Genomic DNA, 12,550 nt, shown 5'->3' on the forward strand with positions numbered 1-12,550 from the left:
AACTCATTTTTTTTATGTTTTTTTTAAGAATTTTTAGATAAGAAACTATATTTTTTAGTTAGTCTTAAGTTCAGTTTTTTAAAATAGTCCTACCAAACAAGTTTTTAAGGCATAAAACTTGAAAATTATTTTTAAATTTAAAAAGTTGGATTCAAATAGAATGCTAAACAAATCATAAACCTTCAAAAACTAGACTAGTTAATTGAGTCTACATGTCCAAAATTTGAATACTTCGCAAACCTTTCCATTAAAAGAAGTTTAGTTGTGCGCATCAAGCACTAAATCCAAGGGCATTTCAGTCTCTTAAATCAAAAAGTGGAAGCTCTCTCTAACTCTTCCCTCCAATTTTATGGCTTACAATCATTTCTCTTTTTCATTTTCTTTTTTATTATTTAAGAAAATCTCGACAGAACGAGAAAAAAATTATTGAAAACTATCATTTTTCTAAAATGAAATTTTGGTTGAAATTTTGGGACCATTCATATAATTTGCTCTAATTATATTCTTAAAGATAGTAGTGAAGTGTTTTCTTAATATAACTAATTAATTTTCTCAACCCTTCTTCTAAACAGAAATGCTCTTTATAATTTCCAATCACTCAATCTATTTTGTAACACATTTTTGAATGACCAACATTGTCACGATGTGAGTGAGTTAAACGTATAAACATAGAATTTCTCCTCATTGCAAATGTTGTGAAACCTAATATTCTATTCGTCTTATTCAGCTTCTGCAACCCTAATGGCAATTCACCAAAAAAATACGACTTGACCAATTTCTGCAATTCAAGATATTTCTATTTTTCAATTCACACTTTGCCTTCTAATTTCTAATTTTCCTAGAATAAAAGGGCAAAATCCATTTGGATTATCCCCATTGCAAGAAAAATTCACAGCGAAATAGCTTTCTTGCGTTCAACTTGTCAAAGTTTGGCAAAAAAACATTAACAAATTAAAGCTTGCTGCAATGTACAATTAGGTATCTTGATACGGTCAAACTACATATTTCACATTTCAAATGCACATAAAGATTTGTTTAGTTATTTTTTTGAACTAATTTATCGCTTTAGTACTCAATCTTTATGCCTCTCATGCAAATGCTTCAATTCTGTGTAACCCTAACGCGGCAGCTCATCGTCCACTTTTCTGTGATGGTGGTGTGAATTTTAGGTTTAGGTTTAGCTTGTTCTGCTGAAGCAGAAAGCTGAAAAAAAGAAGAAGAAGAGGATATTCTCTTTTATGATCTTATCTCTACTCATTTCCTTCATCATCAAGTTAGCTTGTATGAGTCTTACTTCTACGTTGTCTTCATTTTCTTTTGGTCAAGATGCATGTTCTTTTTCATTCAATATATAATACTAGAAGCTTAAACGTATTACACTAACTCTTATTACTAACCGACGCGGAAATTTCTTACTTTCTATGAGTAAATAAATTTCATAACCGACCAAAACAAATATCAAAAAAAAAAAAAAATAAAATACCGACACATCAATTTGCATCTCTTAAGTTAATGTATCTAGTACTACTTTTTAATTCATTTCCTTTCGTAATCAATGTAGCAAGTATGAGTCTTACCCCTGCATGATACATGTTCTTTTTCATTCAATAGTACAACGAAACAAACTTACTACACCAACTTTTGTTACTAAATGATGTGCAAATTTCTAATTGTTTTACTTGTAGTGAATAAATAACTTTTATAACAAACTGAGACCGAAAGCAAATTTTTCTTGGGAATTGAGATTTTGACAAATTTCATATCATTAGTTTCGATATTCTCTACTAGAGAGACTATGCATCTATTTATACAATAGTTTGTAAATCATATGAAGTGGTTGTTAATGATTGGATTATTACTTAAGTATTGATTAACGTGCTTAATTGTTTTTAGGGAGCCTTTGGATGCGGTCCTTAGTTATGAATATTCTTTGATTGAAACCTTGTTAGTTTTTAATTTTTGATCACGGTCCCTGAAATTAATGTGATAATTTATTCTATGTACATTACTATATTTTTTAAATTAAAAATTAGAAATTTTAGTTGTTTATATAAATGAGATTTTAAATAAAAAAAAACCATAATTTGTGGGATTAAAAATATTAAAATATAAATATACTAGTGTGTGTGTGTGTGTGTATAAACATGGGTACATTCATCAAAATTAACCAAAAAATTAATTGTATCAAAACATGGGTACATTCTTCAAAATCACAAAAAATAAAAAAAAATAAAAAAGATATTAGGCTTAATAATATTAGTAAATTTCTTCGATTAAACTTGACATGGATACATTTTAAAATCAAAGAAAAAAGAATGTACCCATATAAGTTTAAAAATGGATTAGAAAAAAATTGAATAGATTTTATATAAAAAATTAACAAATTGGTATATTTAAGAATGAGTACATTTTAAGATTAAAAAGTTTTACATGAATGGGTACATATAATTAGCATGGGTACATTTAGCAAAATAAAAAGTACAAATAAAAAAAATATATATGGGTACAAATACAAATAAACTTTAAAAAATATGGGCACAAAAAGAAATTACTATATGGGTACAAATTAAAATTGAAAAGAAAATTGGTACAAACTAAAACTAAAAATATATGATAAAAAATTTAGTCATAAATATAAATATAGTATGTCACATCCCGGTCCGGGGGGCACCACTTCCTGGGCCCGCTCCACCACCGTAGCACAATATTGTCCGCTTTGGGCCCCGACCACGCCCTCATGGTTTTGTTTTTGGGAACTCACACGAGAACTTCCCGATGGGTCACCCATCCTGGGAATGCTCTCGCGCGCTACTCGCTTAACTTCGGAGTTCCCATGGAACCTGAAGCCAGTGAGCTCCCAAAAGGCCTCGTGCTAGGTAGGGATGAGAATATACATTTAAGGATCACCCCTGGACGATGTGGGATGTCACAATCCACCCCCCTTAGGGGCCCGACGTCCTCGTCGGCACACACGCGGCCAGGGTTAGGCTCTAATACCAAATTGTCACATCCCGGCCCGGGTGGCACCACTTCCCGGGCCCGATCCACCACCGTAGCACAATATTGTCCGCTTTGGGCCCCGACCACGCCCTCACGGTTTTGAATGTAACATTTTTAACATTAAATGAATATATTTAGAAATAAAAAAATATTTTATTATTGAAATAATTAATGATGTTATTAATACCCAATGACCTTGATCAAAAATTGATAATGAATAGGATTTTAATCAATGAAGTAGCAAAAGGAAGGATGAGAACCTAATTTCTCCTTATTTTTTATTGTGACACATCACATATTTGCAAATTTAGTCTAAAAATTTGATCTACAAATTTGATCTACCTAACAATACTCCTTCTATAATGTCCGTTAGAAAATGATTATAGACTTCTATTGGCTTCGATTGGCTTCTGGGGCCTCAGTGGGCAGTAAATATGAGAGTGACAGAGACGGAGACAGAGAGAGAGAGAATTTTTGGTCACATAGCAGTGCCGAAAACGCAGGGGAAGCCCTTATCTGCGGCAGCAAATCCGGCTTTCAATGGATGTCTTAAGGGTGGAAATGTAAGAGTTGTAGTGAAGGGAACGCGTCTAAAAAACTCTCTTGTTATACTTTAATCCTAACAGTCCTTTTTTAATTATATGCGTTTTGCCCCATGTGACCTCTGCTGCATTTTCCATGGGGTGCTTCCCCTTCACTTTTTCTTGTACTTTTCCTACTACATATATATAAAAACACATGACCCTTCAAAGCTTGTCAACACAATTAGGACCAGCTTACTTCAAAGCCCTTTTGGCCTCTCAAAAGCTTTTCTCCTCAACGTTGTTGTTGGTGGTGAAGTCCAAGTGTTTGATGAAATTTCTGAAATAATAATCTCAACCTCCACTTATTTAATAGCTAGCACTCTAACAAGTTCATATTTGTTGTCTTTGCTCATTTGGGTTCTTGTTTTTGGTGAGTTTCAAGCTTTAATTGCTTTACAAGTTTTGTTTTCTCAGCTCATTATCCAAGGCCGATGACCGATTTATGAATGTGTTCGATGATAATTTCATCTTTTGCAGGTGTGATTGATCTAGATTGAATTCAAATGAGGGGGATGGCTCGAAATTCGAATACGAGAAGTGCAGATTACTTGGAAGGAATGCTAAATGATTATGTGGGAGGGAAGGTCAAGCTGAAGCCTCATAAGAGTACTTCTGCTAGGCTTGTAACTGCTCTCACTTGTCTCCAATTTGCCTTTGCAGTTTATGCAACATTCCTCCTTTACTACATGAGCCCTTCAATCGACTTACGAACCAAACCAGACTTTGCATGGGCTACCAAGATTGCACAGCAATGGAAACACTATATAATCCAACCCCACATTCTCAACCACTATCAACAATCCGCTTCTCTTGTTGGAACCGAAAGCCTTCCAATCACGCCCTCATTAGTTTGTGAGCACGAAAAGATTGATTTCATGCAGAAGAAGTCCAATGATGCTCAGATGATCAAGCTCAAGACAGAGCTTTACAATGAGGTTTTGGACTTCCAGAGCAAATCCATTGGCACGGAAACTCTTGCTCAGCTGATTGCAATGAAATCAAAGTGGGATTTGAAAGGCCCCAACAAGCCAAAAGTCACAGTGATCTTAAACCACTTCAAGAGAAAAACACTCTGTGCTCAGCTGGACACTTTGCTTCAACAAACCCTTCCTTTCCACCATGTTTGGGTTCTTTCATTTGGGAGCCCAAATGAGCTCTCTTTAAAGAGAATTGTCGATAGCTACAACGATTCGAGGATAAGCTTCATAAGTTCAAGCTATGACTTCAGGTACTATGGAAGGTTCCAAATGGCTTTACAAACCGAAGCTGATCTTGTGTACATTCTTGACGATGACATGATTCCTGGGAAGAAAATGCTGCAGATTTTGTCACATGTGGCGGGGACGGAGAAGTACAAGAACGCGGTTTTGGGCAGCATAGGGAGGATTTTGCCATTCAGGCAGAAGGATTTTACCTTTCCAAGCTACAGAAAGTTCAGGTCTAAGGAGGCAGGGCTTTATTTGCCTGACCCTGCGTATGATATCACACTGGATAAAATTGTGCAGGTGGACTTCCTTTCCAGCTCTTGGTTCTTGTCTGCAGAGCTTATCAAGACACTTTTCACTGAGACACCCTTCACCTTTTCGACCGGAGAAGATCTGCACCTCAGGTACATTTTTATTGCATTTCATTGGTTTTTTTTAGACACGATAATATTAACTGCTCTAATATACGGTAGGACGATTCAAACTCGAGTGAAGAGAAGAGCACTCTGCTCTACCCAACTGGCCTAACTCGTGTCTGCTTAGTTATTTTCATCTTAGTAGTTTTTACCTTGATATAGGCTCATATTACTAATTACTAGAGAAAATTACAGTTGAATTCCAATGTGATTTTGTTAATTTCAGCCAAGTAGGCAACACTTTCAAGTATTTAATCAGAAATTTTCCTTAGATGGAAATTTTAATTAATTCGGGCAAGTTTTAGAATATTGATTTGGAATAAATTGTGAACACAAAATCCAGAAAAGTTGAAGATCGACTCTGTCACCAATTGGCCTTTTTCAAGTTTTAATTCCGTAATCAGATTTTGTTTCTAATTGGGATTAGTTTGTGTGAAGGAATCTAACACTAATGCTCTAACAATGTGGTCAACTTGCCTTTTGTGGATGTAAACATTGATATTTTTTATTTAATATTGCTAATTTTTCCACTAGTTGATTTTCTGCGTCCACTTGCTAGTCTATTGTATATTATTTGCTCCCACTTTATATATATTTAAATTTTCCAGATTCCCTTCAGCATTGTGGGTTTAATATTGCGTTGCATTTGGGTTGGAGGACATTAGGGTTCTTGGTCATTACCAACAGCAGCAATCACACCAACAACAAATATTTCAAATATTTCCTGCAAAAACATTGGAATATTGGTTACAAGTTAAAACAAAGAAAAAAATATTGTTAGTGTATTGGATGTTAAATTCTCAATTACCATTCTCCATGTAATCTATGTTTAAGTACTTTTGTGGCGCTGAGCCTAGAAGAGCCTACTAGTAACTAAGTAGAGCATTGAAGTGACTGGTCGTACGATGGAGGTTGACCTTGTAGAATAGTTCACACACTTAGGCATTTTCTGAGTAATCTGTTATCAACTGGAAATACAACTCTCAAATGGATTATATTTAGCGATTTGAACAAGTTTCTAATGGTTGCTTTGTTATTTTGGTGAAAATGCAGCTATCAGCTTCAAAAGTACAGAAATGCAGGATCATTTGTTCTTCCAGTTGACTCAAATGATAAGGAAACTTGGGGTGACAGTGAACATAGACTTGCTTATGTGTCCGAAACCACTGTAATTTTCAAAGATATCGTTCAAGTCCGAGATGATCAATGGTGGAAAGCATTATCAACTGGTTACATCACTCAGTGGGCTGCAATGTATCCTCAAAATATTGATGCTCTCTTCTATGCTCATTCGGTTGATGAAGTTAAGGCACTTGCACCCCTTCTTGAGAAATTCAGGTCTACCGTTGGCAAGAAAGCTTACATCGCTGTCTCGGGTGGCAACTACTGCGGTTGTGAAGATGCAGCGACTGCTCTCAAGTGGCCTAAGTTGGTCTGTAAAGAGCGAAGGTTTAAGATATTCGATTTGGCTGTGGGAGCTCTTTCTGGAGTATCGAACTCGGAGGTGGTAGTGCTTCAAGGAGTGTATGCTAGCATGAAAGGATTGATCAAAATTCATAACCCAAGTGTGGTGATCACAGTGGCTGACATTAATCCTAACGTGAAGAAAGCACTGAAAATGGCAACAGAGACTAATTTGAATGCCACCACATTGGTTCTTTTACCAAGGCCTTCGATTTCAAAGGTTCTTTGGATGGCTGATCTTAGAACAACAGCATTGCCAAGTAAGTTGAATTGATAGCTTTTTACTCCAATTAGTTATCAAATATGCCTAAAAATATATCATTAACTTTCCGTACCCTTTAGTACTTTCTTTTAGCATGCATCTAACCTACCAATTTCTCGAATGCAGATTGGAACCGAATGCGAATATCTATCAACATCATCACCCAAAACAGAGTTCACTCACTTACAAGGCTGCTCAAATCTCTCAGTGATGCCTACTACCTTGGTGATGAGGTACCAATCAGCTTTAACATGGACAGTAAAGTGGATGAGGCAACAATTAGACTAGTAAGTTCCTTTGACTGGCCTCATGGCCCAAAAACCCTCAAAAGACGAATCATCCAAGGAGGGCTTATTCGAGCTGTTAGCGAGAGTTGGTACCCTTCATCCGACGATGATTTTGGTCTGTTACTTGAGGATGATATCGAAGTCTCTCCTTACTACTACCTATGGATCAAATATGCCCTCATAGCCTACCACTATGACCCCCAAGTGTCCCTCCCAGAGCTCTCCTCAATCTCTCTTTACACCCCTAAGCTGGTTGAAGTGGTGAAAGAAAGGCCTAAGTGGAATCCAACCGAGTTTTTCAAGAACATCCATCCAAACACACCTTATTTCCATCAGTTACCCTGCAGTTGGGGTGCAGTCTTCTTCCCCAAGCAATGGAGAGAATTCTATGTCTACATGAACATGAGATTCACCGAAGACGCCAAGAAAAACCCGGTTCAAATACCCAAGTCCAGGACTAATGGATGGCAAGCTTCATGGAAAAAGTTCCTCATAGACATGATGTACCTCAGAGGGTACGTCAGTCTCTATCCGAACTTCCCGAACCAGGCAAGCTTTTCGACTAATCATATGGAACCCGGGGCACATATCAGTGCCAAGGACAATGTGGTGAAGCATGACAAATCAGATTTTGAGGTGCCATTGTTGAAGGAAGACTTTAGGAACTTTTTGCCAGGTGGGAAATTGCCTCCAGCATCAAGGCTGCCATCTTTGAATCTCTTCAACCAACGAGTCTCTCTGAAAGGCCTAAAGGCAGCCGGGGCAAAGTTGGGGCAGGATGTGATTGGATGCAATAATGCCACCGAGATAGTGATGGTTGATCATCAAACAGGTCTGCCATCGAGGTGTGCCAAATTTTAAAAATTGAATTGTTGTTAGTTGATTATTCTTTATTTATACACAAAAACAAACGTTTTCTGTAATTTCTGTTTTTTTTTTTTTTGTCCCTTCTTTTAAGCTTTATGTGAGTGGGGTTGGTGCTGAGAACAATTTGGGTGAGTGGAGGAAAAACAGATTTTTGGCAAGGGAAATTGGGATTGTGTTGCTAATGTTGTAATGCAGCCGAAAATTGGCTTGTATTTAACTTTGTAAGCAAAGGAAAAGATTATTCAATTAATGTAAACTCTAGGGTTGGAATTTTTTCCCGAAAATCTCAAACCAAACCAAAAAATTCTTGATCCCATACCGAAAATTTCCAAACCAATATACCGAAATTTTTGGAATCCTGACCAAACCTTTCGGTACGGGAATCGGGATTACATATTCAATGGTTCAGAAATCCCGAACCAAATCGAAAAAATATATATATTTATTTTGGTTGCATGCATGTTGAATGTTGAATTTAAGTCGTTTGACAGTAGACTATATTAGAAATAAAAGTATGAAATTAAGTAGTTTGAAACTTTGGAACATCAATTTGACTTGGTATGAATGAATTGATATTTTAATTGGTATGAAATTTCAAAATTAAAATGAGGTAAAAAACTTAAATTTCAATTGATATGAAATTGAGGGACAAAATTTTAGATCAAAAACCCAAAATTTAGCCCACATAAAAAAAATCTCAAATTTCAACCCAAAAGCCAAAACCCAATATCAGATCCGATCTATCCCGAAATACTGAAAACATTTTGGAAATTTCGAAAATTGGGAATACAGAAATTTTGGTTCGAGATTGGTTTTCAAATTTCCGTCCCAAAAATTTTCAATTTGGGATTCGAGATCCCATTTTCAGTTTGGGATCCCATATCGAACCACCCTTGGTAAACACTGTTCTCAAAATGGAATGTGTCACATTTTCATATTAAGCGGTGGAAAAATAAATTGGTAGCGAACTTGACATTCATGAGAATCAAACTTAAGACTCCTTAATTGCAAGTGAAGAGAAATATTACTATATGGTAATACTAAGTGGCGATATTGGTTTCATATAAGTTCCCACGTCTTTTTGAATTAAGGCCCGGTGGAACAGAAACTAGTCTATATTTGACACATAGCCACATGGTATAACCAATCTACGTATTATAATATGAGTTAACTTGTAACGCTCCAACCCTAAAATTTTATCTCGGAAAATAATTTCGGTGATAGGCCAAAAATTTAACTCTTGTTTAATTTTCTACCGTTAATCACAATTCTTTATTTAAATTTCTTAATCACTCACAAAATCTATAACCAAAATTTACTTACCAAACATAAGATTTAATTTTCGAATAATTCACCAAAGTTTCATTTCTTCAATCAAATTCCCAACAAAAGATTAATCTCAAATATTTAAGGCTGCATCTAACCCCTGTTAGACTGCCTACGTACCCTTGATGTGGGATCAAGCCATTCGTAGTTCACTGTTCATTTTCATTCCATTTCCAAAGACATTCAAGTAACCGAAATAACCAACATTGAGTTTAATAATCAAAACACATCAATTGGATACCAAATTCATATTTATAATATCAAAATTTGCACAAAATAGCAGCATCCGCCCACTAGCCATGCACCGTCGTGGGTGGTGGTTAGCCGCTTCGACTCGTCGGAAAATTTAACTATTTCCAAAAATTACCAAATTTCACAGAAATGAAGATCTCAATGAGTAGAGCAAGTTTTATACATGTGGCCAAGTCCAATTTGGCCGGGAAAATCTCCAATTCTCCTCGAACTCGCCGAAAACCCTAGAAATTGGTGGCTTCAATCTGTCACCTCCGATGCTCCGCCGCCCCTATAATTGTTTGGGCTTTGTTCCTGGCCTCAAGAGGATGTTATAGGTGGGGGTGAGCGAAGGAAATTGTTTCAAAAATGGGAGGATCGATGGCAAGAACCCCCACACCCATTGGTGTTGTTTTTCCCGAATTCAAAACCAAATATCTTTGATTTTGGGGTGTAATAGGAAAAGGGAACGATGGGGAATGTTTTCCCATTGGTTAGGTGACATGGTTCGCTGGAAAAACCATCGGAATTGGTTGTGGAAACCAGGTTGGGTCACGGGTCCAGAGGGTCTAAGTTCCCCTCCTCCCCTCTTCTCTCCTTTCCCATCCCTTCTTCCCCTCCTGATTCGTCTTTCTGCCTCCTTTTCTCTCCTTTCTTTTCCATCACATCCATTCATCTACCCCCTTTTTCTTCTATTCCTTTCATCCTAGCCACACACGTGGCATGGCTCATTGCTCCAGATTTTCTGGAGCCTTCCAAATTAATGGTAAAATGTCTATTTTGCCCTCCACTTCAATCGTTAATTACTTCTTCGTTATAACTCCGTTTCACGAACAGTTTCCGCCTACACACTTGTGGGATCTTCTTCTATCCTATTATATCAAGAAATACAACGAAACATATAAGGATTAAAATACATCTCCGTATAATTTTGTTTGGTCAACTAAGGCATTTTCGTCTAAATTTTTACGACATAAATTATAATAATTTCCGGAAACAAATTTTTTTACAAATTCTCAACTCAATTTTCATAACTATAAATCGATTTATTTTCGATTTCCTCCACGTATTCATGATTATGCATATCTAATTCATATATTTAAATTTTCAGGGTATTACAGAACTAATTGGTGCTTTGGGCTATATAATCCATCAACATGTTCAAACAATGGTGAACTAGTTACCGCATGATGGAATTTCGATACTACACAATAATTTCTCACAGGCAAGAAGTTCATACAAAAATGACCTTGACAAACCCTATAGCCAACCTCAATAAATAAAATAAAATAAAAAAGCCTAAAAGAAAGATCAACACTACAATCTAAAATATTCCTCTCTACTTGTTAGTGAATTATGTTTTAGTTAAGGAAAATGTTAGGAATACCGCAGTGGCGAAGCCAAGAATTGTTGAGAGGAGGGGCATAACTTAACCATTGAAAGAATGCCGCTTGTCTTGTTTTTTTCAATGTCCAAAATGATGTTGTTTCATTGTTTTGGACCAGTTTTTTTTTTTTTTAATTATTATTAAAAAAAAAAGGGTCGCACCAGCACAACAATGGCAACAATAGCCTTCATTCAAGCATTATAAAGCACGAATACAGACATGGCTACACAATACGACACGTTAATACAAACAATTGTATCATGTTGGTAAATATTTAATAATAAAAATATATTTGTAATATATTTTTAAAAGACCAAAAAAGGATTCAAAGAGGGATTATGCTTTTGTTCTGGTTGTTGGGCTTTAGTCCCATTTAAACCCAAGAAAAGATAGGAAGTGGCATAGAATTTGGTGTTATTTCAGTACAGAAATAAATAACAGCTAGTCGTATTTAAAAATCTTGGACACTCAACAAAACGGTGACGTAAAGATTAAAAAGGTTTTGCTAATCATCTTCTTTGCGAGGCCTTCCACCAGACCGTGTCAACGCCGCCTCCACTCGCACAGGGAAATGGTACTAAACTGACGTTGGTGTCTGGCAGAACGGTCGATCGAGATCATCACCATGGGAGGGGCTTTACGACTTGCAGGTTTTCTGACGAGGGCATAGGGGAGGACCGTCGCTCCTGGGCTTCATTTCCGGCAAGGGGAGGGGCAGCCCCTCACTGTTCCTATGTAGCTTCACCTATGAAATACCGTATTTTTGTACGTACCACATTGTTACTATCTTATGCAACAAGTGATATGTACATGTCATGTTAATTAATAAAAAGGAGAATTGAATATTAAATGGTGCAACTCGCGACTTCTCCATTTAGGGTAATTCTTGTAGCATTATAAGGGCCTGGTTAGTGCCACCAAAAAGCCAAGGTCGACACTGCAAGCAAATCCGATGACCATAATGAATGCACCTACGTTACAATTTGACAGTAGTAGACCCACATAGTTTTTGTGTTACGATTCAAAAAATGAAATTGAAAAGCGTATCGATCCATCAATATAATGAAAGGAAAATAGAGAAGGATACTATATTATACCCTATAGAACTTAGAAACGTGACAGATAATACTATAACCAAAATTGAAATGAAATGTGTAGTAGTATCTGCTAAATTTCGCAATTATTACTATTTCTTTTACTAACACATAATTTTATTCTGTTGTTGGATTATGAATAACGGTTTATTGTAATGATAAAAAATAATTATATTTATATATCCTGATACAAGGTTGATTCTTACCGATTTTTTCTTTCCCTCACAATTAATTGTTTAATCCATAACGCTATCGCTCAACTAAAAAAATATATCAAATAAGATTTAGAAATGTGACATGTTGATCGTATTTTGGAAAGTGTACACCAAAGATGTAGTGTACGTTGCCCAAAAGTAAAATGTAATGCATAAATCACGTACGTGGCAGGCAGAGAAGCAGAGTATAAATAAAAGCCGGGTGCGTTTAT

The 12,550-nt window shown here is 36.2% G+C and overlaps 1 protein-coding gene across 1 annotated transcript; it reads left to right on the top strand.

Annotated features, from left to right (window-relative positions):
* The first annotated feature begins 3,746 nt into the window (after nucleotides 1-3,746).
* Nucleotides 3,747-8,490, top strand: LOC103956752. Its single transcript, XM_048569563.1, has 4 exons — nucleotides 3,747-3,954; nucleotides 4,062-5,193; nucleotides 6,259-6,929; nucleotides 7,058-8,490. The coding sequence occupies exons 2-4, from the start codon at nucleotides 4,088-4,090 to the stop codon at nucleotides 8,077-8,079; spliced, it is 2,799 nt and encodes a 932-aa protein (XP_048425520.1). The 5' UTR covers nucleotides 3,747-3,954; nucleotides 4,062-4,087; the 3' UTR covers nucleotides 8,080-8,490.
* Nucleotides 8,491-12,550: the final 4,060 nt, after the last annotated feature.

The sequence above is a fragment of a genome, unplaced genomic scaffold (genome assembly GCF_019419815.1).
Source record: "Pyrus x bretschneideri cultivar Hongxiangsu unplaced genomic scaffold, Pyrus_bretschneideri_v1 Contig5, whole genome shotgun sequence".
Taxonomy (NCBI): Eukaryota; Viridiplantae; Streptophyta; class Magnoliopsida; order Rosales; family Rosaceae; genus Pyrus; species Pyrus x bretschneideri.